Source organism: Trachypithecus francoisi, unplaced genomic scaffold, assembly GCF_009764315.1.
Source record: "Trachypithecus francoisi isolate TF-2019V2 unplaced genomic scaffold, Tfra_2.0 Lachesis_group1, whole genome shotgun sequence".
NCBI lineage: Eukaryota > Metazoa > Chordata > Mammalia > Primates > Cercopithecidae > Trachypithecus > Trachypithecus francoisi.
The window spans coordinates 67,601,101-67,616,534 of NW_022681454.1; the positions used below are offsets into that span (position 1 = coordinate 67,601,101).

A 15,434-nucleotide genomic window follows, 5' to 3' on the forward strand; every position below is an offset into this window, starting at 1 on the left:
GCTATTATTATTATTGTTTTACAATTAAGAAACTGAAGCTTGGCAATGTTAAATGACTTATTTATCATCACAGAAATAATGAAAGTGATACCAGAAATTTCAATCTGGTTCTAAAAAATTTTTGTATCTAAGCATCACACTGTCTCCAGTTGAATCAATGTGTCCTACCTCCCTTTCATTTCTAACCAATAGTCCTACATCAGCTTTCTAATTTAATATAAAATATAACATATTCAATTCAATATACAGTTCAATATATGATTACTCTGGATTGATCTTGATCTTAGTCTAGACTAAGACCAGACCCATTTACTCCTTTCTATTCTTCAGATAAATGCCAAGTGCTAACATGTCCTGCAGAACACTGCGTGGTTTCATTTCTAACTTATCTAAAGCTCATTGCAATGCCATTCTTCCCTTTAATTTTTGTGAAAGTATTTTAATCCATCCTGGCAGCGAGCCTCGATATGCTGGTTTCTACCATGTGTCTACTTCACTCAAGGGAAACATTCATCCCTTATTTGCCTGGTTAACTTCTACTCACACTTGAGATATTTTGAATTCTGATCCTGTCACTCAGAATTATTAGTCTTTCCCAGCTGTGCAGCAGATCATCCACGTTATCAGGAATCATGCCTAATACAGTTGTATCTGTCACAGACACAATTATACACTGGTGCAAACACTGGTGCTAGGTGAATGTTCATAACTGTGCTGATCTTAACTAGGCTTTCTTATGTTCCTGGGGGCCAGTCGGTCTGTATTATTATGCCTTGGCCCTCCTCCACAAGTCTCTTATTTTCCTCCTGAGACCAGCAGCTAGCTCAAACCTAATTTCGTTTGAAAAATGGCTGAAGGGTAAGAAGGAGCCCAATTACATCTCAGCCTGCAACGTGTCTACTAAAATCTCACTGGCCAATCCCATAATCAAAGTGCTGATTCGATGACACTACTCTTTGTGGGTGGGCACTATAAAGTTGCATAGATAAGTGAATAAAAGTTCATTTATCTAATGCTTAATCTCTTCTTTAACATTATAGTATCATCTATTTTTACTCTCTTAGTGTTTTCTTTGTGATTTTTATTTTTCCTTTTGCCTTTCTTTTTTTTTTTTTTCTGATTTCAGCTATTTGAGTGTCTTGATACTCTTTCAGATAACTTTATTTCAAATTATTTAGAAAAATACAAGAAATTGCTTATGTAACATTTCAGGAAGTTTTAAGAAAGAAAAAAAACCTAATATTTTGGTTTCTACTTGGTTTTCTCAGGATTTAAATGAGGTTTACAGAAAATGATCATACAAATAAACATCTTTCTAAAATATCTGTCTATATACAATGTCTAATGCATGCATGCATTGTTACTTTCTCAGCCAGTTCATCAGTGACATTTCAGTTTTCAGATACAGCACTAATTTCTGTCCAAATTTTGTATCCAAGAAACATGACAAATCAACTATATTTAATGATCACAATCACTAAATATCTTTTTGGAGAAAAATTCTCAAAAAACAAAGTAGAAGTATTGATTTGGCAATTTCAAATGATATATGCCATAATCTCCACATTCTAGATGCTGTCTGATTCTTAAAGGGCTTTGCCACCGTGAAAATGTTACATTACCAAGACATGCAGGATAACCTAAATCTCACAGAGGAGAACTTCCTCTGGGTCAGGAGGACAAAATGCAGAGGTATTCTTTTGATTTAGGATTGCCTCTTCCATCACGAAGAAAACCTGTAGTAACAATAATAAAAATGAACTAGAACGACTAAGGTGATTTTAGGTAAATACCAGACCATGAACTCTGACTCATGCTTGGAAGCTAAGATAATATCAGATAGTCAGTAGAAGCCTATTTATTGATAGTAAATACTTTAAATGTCAACATTTTTCAGAATCTAAAATAAAAACTAAAGATTTCATTTTGTTGCGTTTTTTATTTTTAATGCAAGGTCTTTCTCTTATATTTATTTCAGAGTGTATGACTGTATAGATTCTACTAAGTACATAGATTCCACAATATTTTAAAAACTAATTTAATTAATCTGTTTTTCAATCTTCTTGTATTAGAAGTATTTTTGTCCTTTTTGGTTTTAGGAAGTTAGGTTCTATGCTTTCTTTTTCTGGCTAGTTTTAATCCAGTTGTTTTATCGCTACTTCTGTTGGACCAGATCTTACTTGTAAAGCAAAAAGAGTATTTGACTCCAGAAAAGATCAACTAGCTTTGTGCTGGGTGTGCCTCTCTTCCTCCTTCTATTCTGTATTTCTTTTCTGATGTGCCAGATATACATATATCTGCAGTATAAATGATATGTGTATAAGCAATATACATAAACATATAAGGAATATGTATATTATTGGCATATTTCTTGCTAAAACAAAGAGTCAACATGTTGTAATTAACTAAAGAAGGAGTATGAGGAATATAGTTCCTATCCAAATACTGCAAATTACTAAGATTTTACAGTAAGTAAATTATTCAACTCCTTAGCCTCATTGCTATGTAATCTAAAATGAGTGTCTTTGACCAAAGAATGTTCATCTTTTAAGGATAATGCCGCCCTCGGATGTAAGTAATTATTTTAGGAACTAGTATCCTCATGAAAATTGTTATACTTTTGAAAAAGTGACACATAAAAAATTATCAGTTCTTCAGCTCAGAATTTCTGTAACTGGCTGTTTAACAACAGCAACAACAACAACAAATCTTGGACTTAAAGCCAGTCATCTTGGATTCTACAACTCTTGGTCAGTTTCAATGATTATAAAGGGCTTCAATCGAGGATTTGTAAGACAATAGGCTTCAATAGAAGATTTCTAAGATGTTTTTAATCTCTGGAAGTCTACTGATCTAAGATTGATGCACTAAGGAAAAAACATACTCGATATATCTTTAATAACTATTGAAAATGGAAAATAAATCTTAGAATAAAACTGATATATCTGAAACTATTTCTATGTCATCTGGGTTTACTTCCAGAAATACATTTGTAAACACTAGTCATTTGCAGGGAGCTTCATATCTCGTAGTAACAGCTCCTATATGTGAAATTTCAAGTAAATGCCTAGCAACATAGGTACTCAAGTCCTAGATAGAACTTAATTCATGGAAACACACAGCTGATGCTTGAATTCTCCATATAATCTTCCTAATCTTCCTGCCACTCAGTCAGTTTTCAAGCCTACATTTTCACATCTCCTGTGATGAAGAATGCACTATCTTCCAAAATAGCTCATTTTAATTCTGGAGAGAGAGATATATAGCATATATACACAATAATTTAAAAAAAGTAAATATATATAATATGTAAATATATATCTATTTATGGTGCAAATAAATATGATTCTATAGGGTGACATTCATATGTATATTTATTTATGATGCAAATAAATATGATTCTATAGGGTGACATTCATACCTCTCTCAAATTATTTTATTTGGTGTTGTTGAAGTGTAATGATGATAATTTCTAATTTCAGTGGTGTGACTCAGCACCAAGATGGAAAGACCACAGGTTTCCATAATAAAAATACTTAATTTGTGAATCCTGCCACCCCCACTTCTTAGCTGTTAAAGATGGACAATTTCTTAAACCTTCTAATTATTTGAAACCTGAGGTGTTTCATCTGCGAAATGTGTATAATAATTTTTATCTCGTAGATTTGTAATAAGAATTAATTTAGATAATCACAAACAGTCTGCATGACTATGACTGACATAATCCATAGGCTAATTCAGGCCCTCCAAGAAGCCTATGTCAACAGGAAATAACTAGATATTAAGAAAAATGTTTCTAAGAAAAATCGAGGAGGGATGAAGGGAAGCTGGGAGAGATGTCAGACAGTGACACAGGTATGTCCCTAGGTATAGTAGAGGTGGAAGGAAGGAAAGATGATTGGGTGCAAGCGAAGGAGGAAAAATGCCGTTTTAAAGGAGTCTTATTATCCCTGCCATGCTCCATAATTGCCTGGAAGCAACGTGCATAAAGTAAACTTTATGCAGTGTACGTGTGATGAAGGGCTTTAGAGCACAGCAGCTAGGGTTGTTGGCCAATTACTATCTCTGCAGGTGAAAAGCCCAGAGACAAATGTTTATGGTCGCCATACTCTATTCTCTTACCATGACACACCTACTTCACACAGGTTCAGAGAGCATCTGTTTCAGGGTTCTGTGGGCACTTTCTCCTAAGAAAGAATTCAGAAGAGGAAGGTTACTAGAGGAACTGCAGCCTGTATCTATAGTTGATCGTAGAACCTCACCTGGTCCCTATCCTCCCCCTCCTCCGCTATCCAGTCTGAATTCCCCTCACTATGATCTTGGCAGGTCATGCTGGCTTAACTGGTGATCCGATCTAATTCTTCATTCTTGGGGGTTTCACACATATTTCTCCCTGCCCCAACTGTGAGAAAGAAGTCCAACTTCTTCCTGATACTCGATATCAATTATCCTTGCCATTATGGTGACTCCTCTTTTGATCTCTTTGCATGAGTAATTCATAACTATTAGTTCGATGGAGTCTTGTTGTGTTTTCTGGCAAGAGTCACTGGGAATGGAGCACAACATAGAAGTCTCTGACAATATAGATACTGCAAAATATACCAGCTAGCATAATTTTAGAATATTTTTACTTGGATGAGACCATGTTAGTAGATTACAATTGGCATGGAGAGAGTATTTACACCATGTCCTGATACAAATACTACAAATTTGTCCTCCCCCAGGCAGAGTGAGTTGTTACAAATTTATCAGCACTTCATGAAGTACAAAAGTACTTGGAATAACATCATTTTGTTCAACATCACTTTGTTATAATATTGATTAAAAAAACAAATATAACAACACACAGCCAGGGCCACTGTCTGTGTGGAGCATGCAGGTTCTCCTCATGTCTGTGTGGGTTTCCTTCCATAATCAAAGATATAGAAGGTGAATTGGTGTGTCTACGTGGTCCCCATCCAAGTGAGTGTGGGTGTGAGTGTGAGTGTGTCTTGCAAAGAGATGGTGTCCGGGTCAAGGTTGGTTCCCACCTTGTTCCCTGAGCTGCTGGGATAGGTTCCAGCCACTTGTGGCCCTAAACTGGAATAAGCAAATAAGTAATTATCTTACTTGCTTTTGTCACTTTTTCTTAAACATATGCATAGCTCACATTTATTTCCAAGTTTAATAGTAGAGGTGTTTTGGGTCTTTATTGGAAGTTTAGTTATGGTTTTGTAACCAGAAATATGCCCTAGGAACTTAACTGGTGTTTATATCAAGTAGCTTATAGTAAAATTGGTTTCATTATACTTTGTTTCACTGAAAATCACAGTTTCCAGAATGTATCTATGATAGTAGGTGAGGACTTAACTATTTGTGATACTCTCATACATTCTTTATTGCAAAAGGCATACTCTGGTTGGGTGATATACTATGTGGGATTCTGTTTTTGTGAATAAAGCCTTTCAGAACTCCTTTTGCTGGCTGAGGGTGTGTGGGCAGGAAGAGCAACAATGCCCACAATAGGTATACACCTAAAAATGGAAACCCAATGACACTTATATGATAGAAGGAGCTCAGAGAGCCACCCTGCCATCAGATGAATAATATCATATAGGGGTCTGAGTTATGTTTTTAGGAATTAGAAAGAGAGGCAGTATTGTGTTCAGACTATCAATTTACATGTTATTGCCAAGAAAATGCATAGCATATTATACTATTTCAGATATAGCACATCTGAAATGATGCCAGCTTGCCTGTAAAAATACTAATTGTCTTTACTTTGTTCATCTCAGCCACCTGTATCAACAAATCTAATAGTAATGAGGAAGTCCATTGAGATTATAACTCATTTGGTTATATGTTCTAAGGTGTATGGGAAAATGAACACCTAAATTGCACTGTGGTCAATTTTGGTAGATTTCCATCATTTTGCAACCTACCAGAGTACTAATGCTATCTATTTCCCCCTAAACCTGTAAAAAACAAACATTAAACATAATAAAAAAAAGGAAACTTCTAAATATAAAATGTGAAGTTATAGTTTCAAATCTATTTTTAAAATAAATTCTAACAATTAATTTAGAATTACATTTGATGATCTAATTTACCTGGACCCAGTTCTAAGTTGATATAGGACAGAGAATTGTATTTCTAAATATAAATTTACCCCAAAATAACACTGATTAAGAAATAAATTCTAGAAATAACTTCACAGGTCAAATAACTTATTAAGGTGTTTAAACTAAACATCTGTATTGTTGTGCTAAGGGGAGGAAGGATTATTTAAAAAAAAAAAAAAAAGGTGCCAAAGGAAAAAATCAAATTAATTGGTAGCAGCTTTGGAGAAAGTGCAAATTATGAAATAAATCATGTTTTGAGTAAATAAGAATTACTATTCTCACTGCATAGCAAATATATTACATGACTTAAGCTATTTACATTAGGATGCTTTATTTTGATACATATATGCTATTAAAGGGAATAAAAACCATCCTTATCAGCAATGGAAAATCTTATAATCAGCAAACAAATAAATAAACTTCTATCAATCTGCGTACAAACGATGATTTTTAAAAATATTCCTTTATTTGATCACCAGTCAGACTAAATATTTTGTCAAGACTTATTTAGCACTTTTATTTCTTTCTTAAAAATTTTGCTAGTATGTTTCTCATTTATCTGTTGTTTTATTATTTTATTTCTCAATATGTATACATTTTAATAAGCTATGTTAATCATATGTTATAATTACTGAAAACATTATCTCCTGGAGTTTGTCTTATAATTACTAAATTGTTTTTGAGGTAAATTAACTAAGGTAGTAGGCTGCTCTTAGGTCTTTTGCTCAAAGTTATTAAATTTATCTGATCATTTAATTTTGGAGTCCTTGAGTACTTTTTATTTCTCCGCCTGCATTTAACTTTTGGTATTTCTTGGAACCTTTATTATATGCTTTTCCAGGGGGGATATAAACTACATCGACTTCAAGCTGTGGCCAAGTTCTGATGATCCTTACTTTTGTATTATCAGTCCGGCTATCTCCTATGCTCTAGCCAGATTCCTGCAAATTGCCATCTGGGTGTTCCCTACTCACTTCGAATGAAAGAAGTCCCAAATTGTATCTGACAACATTTTCTACTCTCAGAAATGTGCTTGCCTAAAGTTAACAGAAATTACCATCCAATGTGATAGGCTTGAATTTGCTTGGTTTTAACTACTTTCCTCTCCTCTCTACTCCTATGTCTTTTAAATCTACCCTTTAATCTTCTTTCCATCTGACACTGCACTGGGTCAGGTGCCATTTTCTTTATCATAAGGAGCATGTTTTCTTTCCAATGCTTAAAAATTGTCTTTGAAAACAAAATAAGCGTATGGAAGTAGAAGGGTAGAATGTGGATATCAGAGGCCAGGAAGGGGAAGGGGAAGGGAGGAGGCGGAGATGCTGGTTAAGGGATACGAAATAACAGCCAGGTAGAAGGAATGAGTTCTTGTGTTCTGCAGCACTGGGGGTGAATACGGTTATCAATAACTTCTTGTGTATTTTCCACGAGCTTAGTAGAGAGGATTTTTAATGTTCACAACACAGGTAATAAATGTTTGAAGTAATCGGTATGCTCATTGCCATGATTCGATCATTATATATTTTATACATGTGTTGAAAGATCATTCTGTATTCCATAAATATGGACAATTAATATGTGCCAACAAAAAAAGAAAAAAATTAAAATCATATTTGTAAAGTTCCCATTCTAATCATTTTTTCAATTTATCAAATCAATTCTGAATTCTTTGTGAGAAAATGTAATTAAGACTAATTGTTAAATATGCAAAATAAGATATTGAGAAATATGTTCATTAATATTTGTTTTAGTATCACTCAAATATTTGAATTTTAGTAATAAAGTAAACCTGTATTTCTGTGTTTGGTAGCATAAACAAATTTCTTCTTAAGTTAGATATTTTGATGGGGGCAGCAACATCACAAATGTTTTTGATAAAATTACCTCACAATTAGGCTGATACTCTTATGTGTGGTTACATTTAAAATCAAGGATATTTATAACTCTTGTGCTACTAGACAGTCATTCCAGATTCCTGACAGAAATCAGCAGATGATAATAAACAGTCAGACCTTGACATTATTAAATGATACATGAGACAGTTATGCTAATTTAGCCTTTGACTTATCCATCATTTACCATCCAAAAGTCTCTTTTGAAGTAAAATTGCAGTTCTATTACTTTAAAAATGTGGCTGTGCACATATTTTTTCATTAAAAAGACATTAACTTTTCAGAAAAATCACTAGAAAATTTAATCTCTATTTGATTCTGGAGTTCAAGGATAAATAAAACATGAACTGTATATTTTATGTCAATTAATTTTACAAATCACCCTTCACCAAGATTTTAAGAAAAATGATTACCATTTATTTTATTTATAATATGTGAAGAAAGCCTATCTTTTTTATATTATCATAGTATATTTATTTTATGTTGTATTTTGTAGCAAATGGAAATAGCTGTGGATTTTAAAGACAGTAATGCTAGTTGTCATTGCAAGAGTAAGGATAATAGTTGGACAGTGGGACATTTTTTAAGCTATTCTATACTAAATTTGTGGTGTTGGGGGACTGATTCTGTTTTGCTTTATACAGGTGATTAAAGCAGTAGAGGAAGGCTATCGTCTGCCAAGCCCCATGGATTGTCCTGCTGCTCTCTACCAATTAATGCTGGATTGCTGGCAGAAAGACCGAAATAGCAGACCCAAGTTTGATGAAATAGTCAACATGTTGGACAAGCTGATACGTAACCCAAGTAGTTTGAAGACACTGGTTAATGCATCATGCAGGTACAAGGCCAGATCCAAATGATTTTCCAGAATGTAGCTAATACAGATTGATGTCACAAATATTTTATCAATTAAATCGTTTTTGTATAGACATTACTCCATGAATCTACATGACACTAATTTATTTGGATATATTTTTTCATGTTACTCTCTTACAGTGAATGAAATATGTGACTAAATTATATTTAAAATCACCTATACCTAATCTAATAGTGTAAAATGCCAGGTTTCAGTAAAATGAACTGTAGCCATGTTCAGTTAGCATAAAAAACAAAACAAAACAAAACAAAAAACTTAAATGTGTGTATTTGCATGCACTTTGGAGGATAGGTGAGGATGAGAAATATAAGATTATAACATAAGAAAAAGCCAATTAAGCACTGATATATTTTAAACCTGAGATATCTAACAATAATTACTCTGATTTCTTTAGAATATATTTTAGTTTTCATATTTTAAAAACATTGACAATTTTAGGGACTCTTTTGTTCTTATCAAGTTGCAGACAGATTTTTGGTTAATTATTTAGTGTGTAGTTTGAATGAGATTTAAAACTGATAAAGGAGTAATCTTGTGGAAAAAATTTGTGTGAGTAAATGAGCATATTTTTTACTGTTCTGAATAGCACAGGAACGCATTTAAATGTTTCATATTTGAAAAGCATGCCTTTTTCTTTATCTGAAAAACAGAATTATCTTCTCAAAAAATAAATCACTTTGATTCTGTACTAGAAAATTTACCAGACTGTTATTTTCACTATGCTTGAGACAGTTGTCTATTTTTACAAGAAAGTGATATGTTAGTAACTAAATTGGCTGCCTATTAGCATGGACTAAATGAGAAACAATGTGTTAATAAAGTTAGAAAAGTTCTATGATTCTGACATAACATTTGTTTACTAGATGAAAAGTCATTTTAAATACAAATGATGAATGAATTTTCAAACTCTGTTCAAGCATCATTAACTTCTTGTGGTAGCAAATGGAGAATGTATCTTCTTAGCAGTTATTCCATATGTTGTTCCCTAAATATCTGCTTTTCAATTGCTTATTGTCACATAAAATATTAAGACTTTCTCTCATCTACCTGTTTGAGTTATATTACATTGTCAGAAATGGACATATGAAAGGAGTAAAAAAATACTTAATGTTCTAAATTATTTAATTTAGATAGGCATCATAATTATAGCTTGAGAGCATTTAAAATTTTCTAAATAATTTTATTTCATTGTATGCAATATAAAGGATTCAGCTTTCCAGGTTTTGTTTAAACAGGCTTTGTTTTAAGACCAAATTTACCACTCACTACCTTTCCTTTATTCAGTCATCTGCATATCCTGACTCTAGAAATTGTTAGTTCCTGGTCCATTGTCTCGCCCTTTCTCCATCCTTACTTATGTCACAAGATTTGATGACTTCAGTAACCATGTAGATGATATTCCAGTATCTCTAAATGTCTTGAATTTTTCTCCTTCAATGATTTTATTCTCAAATCTACCTTGTACTCTCCTTTCCATGCTGATATTCTAGACCTTGCTATTATCAAAATTGCATTTCTTTCATCATTTCAACTTCAAGATCTTACTTTCCAGCTGTTTCTTCTTGCAATTCTCTTTCTAACAATTCATGCCTAATGGTTAAAAATCACTATAACATATTCGTTTATTCATCCAACATCTATTTACCTTTATACTCTGTGTCATGCTGTGGGCTAGGTGCTAAGGATACAACATTAAGCAAATAGACCTAAGTATTTGCCTTTATGAAGCCAATGCACTGTTGGGAGAGAGATACTGAACAAAATAAAAACTTCAAAACCAATTGTGTGTTTGGTTTTGGAGTGGAGAGTGAGAATTGAATTCAAGATGAATACTAGAAGGTTAGATTGTGCAGGTGAGATATGATGATATCTTGAAATAAGGTGATATTAATATTGAATGGGAGAGAAGTAGTTGGCTGTACAATATGTTGGAAGTTGAATAGATGGTATGCACAATGATAGGTTTTGAGAAAAATGAGGACAGGGAAGAGGTGGACTGTTGCATCATACTATAATGGGGAGGACTTCAGGAGCACACAGATGTGGAGAAGATGAGGAGTGTGGTCTTGGACCTGGGGCCGTATTTCTCTGAGAAATATGGAGGCACAAAATAGGCATATGGATACAGCAGAATCTTAGTCTGGAAATAAAAATATTTAAAAAACAGATACTTTTTAAAGACATGAAAGTGAGTAAAATTATATACGTGGAGTTATAGCCTAAGTAGAAAAATATAGGGCCACGTCCTGACTCCCTTCGAGTTTTAAAGTCAGGAAAACAACAACAACAACAAAAGACTAGCAGGCAAAGGAGATTGAGGAGAATCCAGCAGCGCACACACACACACACACACACACACACACACGTGCGTGCGCACATATGCACGCGCACAATTGTGATTTAAACAATGTTGAGACAGAGTAGGATTTCAAGAGTGAGGTGGGAGGTGGTAGTGGTGTTGGTTCAATGTTTCCAAGAGGTCAGTCATTTTGTACTTTGAAAAGTGCTCACAGATTTTGGCAAAAGAGAGATCTTTGCCCATCTCAACTAGAGTAATTTTTATAAAATTGGTTTTGAAGAAACTACATGCAAGTGTAAATGGAATGTGAGAAAGTGGAGAGAACCTAAGTAGAGAGAAAAGTATTTGTGTCCTTTTTCTTATAGTTGCAATTTACTTAAGTAAATTTCACATATAAATGATGTAAATTTACATGATGGGCATGTAAATTATTTTTAATGTTTAGTTCCCTTTTGTCATTTTTTCTGATTATTTCCTTAAGATGCATTTCTAAAAGTCATCATCATCATTATATCATTATTATTATTGGTGAAAGAGTATGAATGTAGTGTCATTAAAAGTGTCTATTGATTTAGTTGATTCTATTAAGTTTTGTTTTGTATTTGGGGTTACATTTTGTTTTTCATGTTCTACCACTCCTAGGTGAATTAAGAAGCACTCTACGTAAGAGAATAAAATAAAGAATAAATAGTTTCTTAACTTCCAGATAAATTTACTTAAATGAGCGTAAGTTCCTCTAGCAAGTCTATAATCGATTGGCTTTACACAAATTATCCCACGTTTCTATAGCGGGTAGCATTTTTCTTATCTTCATAAACAAAGAGTAGTATATCTAAATCACTACATGGCAAGTTTTTAGTAGACAGATTTTTAGAGGAATATTATGTTTACAGCAAAATTGAGTGGAAGGTGCAGAGATCTCCCACGTACCCATTACGCTATGCATTATGTAGCTTCCCCCACCCCATTACCAGTATCAACCACCAGAATGACACATTTACTACCATTGATGAATCTGTTTTTCCGCATAATTGTCAGCCAAGGCCCACAGTTTACATTGGAGTTCACTGTTGGTATTGTACATTTTACAGATTTAGACAAATCTGTCCACCATTATACCATTATACAGAGTGGTTTTATTATCCTAAAAATTCTCTGGGTTCATCTATTAATACTCAATAAAATTTGTAGCTATTGTTTTGTCTTACATAAAATTTACTTATTAGTAAGTCTTCATGTTAAGTCCTCATTAATTATGGATAAAATAATCCCAGTAGACTGATTTTGTGTTCTCCTGTATTTTAAATTATTTTCCTCCATGTTAGCATTTGTGTATTTCTCCTCTATAAATATACTTACAGACTCAAAGATCCATTGAATATGAGTTAACATTATAGTAAACTTTGTTATGAAATAATTAAATTGTTACTTTTAATATTTATGTTTTGTGTGTTTTAGAGTATCTAATTTATTGGCAGAACATAGCCCACTAGGATCTGGGGCCTACAGATCAGTAGGTGAATGGTTAGAGGCAATCAAGATGGGCCGGTACACAGAGATTTTCATGGAAAATGGATACAGTTCAATGGACGCTGTGGCTCAGGTGACCTTGGAGTGAGTAATTTTTCTGATAATTTTTACATAATTGCTGGGGCAAGAAAAATTGTTCAAAAACCAATTTGGATGAGGTCAAGGGAAATCAGTTAACCTTTGCGGATGTGTGGCAGCTCTCAAAGAAGCCTCATCATCTTTAGTCTGTTTTGTTAACAACTGCATGGTTAATGCTACGTGTGGCCAGTATCTTTGCTTGTTTGCTTCAAACAAACAACATTGGCATACTTGAATCACTGGAATAACAGCTCCTTGGCAAAATACTGGTGTTTTGTGTTGTGGAAAAGATGTTTTCTTGACAAGTTTTTTATACTGGTATCTATGTTATATGAATGTAAATACCAAACAAAATAAACTGTAAGCACAATTGGTGTGGCTAGTCCTACATAAGGACCAAACATATTTGTACATTTCGGCTCTCTATGATGAATACCAAGGTAACAACAGCTTAAACAAAGCTTCCCTGGCAGGATCTCATTTAATTTCTAAGTGGTGCACCTTACATTCTTGCAATCTAAGGATGTATCAGATCCTGCCTCTGATTTGTTATTTGGTGCAATCTCAGTGGAACCAATTGTGCCGTTTTCTGTTTGCACGTTTAAGATAAAATTTATCAAATCTTATTAAATAAAAATCACTAAAGCTAAATATTAAATTCTTTAAGGTTGTAAGTTGTTTGTATTTTATTATATACTCTGTACATGTGGTTGTTTTAGCCTAATTGTTATTTGTGAAAATTAACTGTCTTTATGGTGGTTCCATCTAGATTACATTAACATTAATGTTTTAGCCTGTGAATACAATGATAACTTACTTCAAATTACCTACCAATTCAAAGGTTGAAATACTGTAAGGTTTAGAAAATGGTAGAATATTGTGAAGCACTAAACCATAGTTGTTATTTCATTTCGACACATGATATGATCATTGAGCAGTTCTCATTCACCATCTCTATTATTCTGGCATTCTTTGATTCATTGAATTCACTGCTCCTCACCACAAAAGGTAACAGGGTACCACCATTTATCACCAATTAATATCTCATTCTCAACATTTTCTTTCTTCATACCGATAACTAAAAGGACCTGAAACTAGCCACTCAGCTTCCTTTCTTAATTTACTGAATCTCATTCTCATGGTCCGCCAAATCATATCTACTTGATGACACATATGCTTTGTCCATTATTTCTTTGGACACTCAAGGAACCCATTTGTGCTATATTTAAAGTAGTATACTGAAAAATTTACTGATAATTTAAAACTATTTTTACATGATTGCTATTTAATTTTTCAGTAAAAATGGTCATTTTAATTTATTAAAGTCATTTGTCATTTTATATTAAAATGATATTGTAGGTATTTCTTCTACCCAATGTCAGATTACTTGTAAATATATAATAAAATTATTTGCATTAAACAATGTCTCTTTTTTATTAAAATAGCACATTTTCTGTACACAGTTACATCTACTACATTTTTGCTTCTTCCTTCAAAAAATAATTATAATCACAAATTATAGTTTTTGCATTAGTTACTTGTGTTTTACTTATATCTTTGGGGTCCCAAAATACTATAAATATGCTGAATATTTTAGCATTATAATTTCACATTTTTCTTATTCTTTTTTTTTTTCTGTTTCTTTCCTATCTACTCCTCTATCCCCAAATGCTCTTTAGTTTTTGTTTTCTTTCAAGCACTAATAACCTCTTATGTCTTATCATAATGATTCTTCTCCAGCTTATTGCTTCTTGCTGTATTGCCTTTATTCAAACATTTTGTCTTTTAATTCATTTACTCTGACCAGAAAAGTAAAGTTACATTGGGAGACTTACCAGCATTTTCCCATTCAGAAAGTATTGGTCTCACTATGGTAACTGCTCCAAATTCTCAGGGGTCATAATCATTAATACATTTCTTACCAGGAATTGGGCCCACAGATCCTAACTCCAAGAAAGCTGGTTTTTTTTGGGAGAGTCCAGGCACTTTAAATTTAACTACATGCCCCCTTGTTTTCTCTGCTTTCAACTATATGTTTTTCAACTGTAAAAGCATTTATCAAAACATTAAGTCACTCAAGTAATCAGTTACTTGTTTAGTCAAAATTTTTTTTAAAAAAGTTCATCTGTTCATTTTGCCTACTCTCTTCCAAAAAAAAAGTCAGTCATTGCTAAGGACTAGTGGCAAAGGAGATGGGATTATCAGCAAAAGAAAAAGACCAGTTCTCAGAACACCTTGATACTGATTTTTCACACATAGTCTTTACCCCATATTAATTTTATGAAGGCTGTATAATAAAATAATAAAATATAATTTTTAGAGTTATTGTCAGAAGATAATAGAAGTTGAGAATGGAAGAATACATTCATAACTGTTGTAAATACTTAGGAAAAATGTGAAAATCAATTCATGTAAAGCAAATAGTCCAACTGCCATATTTAAAAACTACATTGTAATTTGTGACATCAAATTTGTTTTCAAAGTGGGTTAGTAAAAAGCAATAAATATACAATTTTCAGAACTACATACTTTGGTTAAAAATATCCATCACTTCACTTGTATGTGGATTGTTGCCAGTACGTGCATGTATAGCTGAATATTGAAAGGTAATGAAGAATGTAGAGGACTTAGAGTCAAAGCATATTCATGAAAGTGGC

General features: G+C 33.0%; 1 protein-coding gene across 1 annotated transcript in view; it reads left to right on the plus strand.

The window, feature by feature from the left end:
• Window positions 1–14,197, plus strand: part of EPHA5 (EPH receptor A5) — a 351,895-nt gene extending 337,698 nt beyond the window's left edge. The window contains exons 16-17 of the mRNA XM_033214556.1: window positions 8,638–8,831; window positions 12,628–14,197. Coding sequence (XP_033070447.1) covers window positions 8,638–8,831; window positions 12,628–12,787 — 354 coding nt within the window. The 3' untranslated portion in view covers window positions 12,788–14,197. The remainder of the gene's footprint in view (window positions 1–8,637; window positions 8,832–12,627) is intronic.
• Window positions 14,198–15,434: the final 1,237 nt, after the last annotated feature.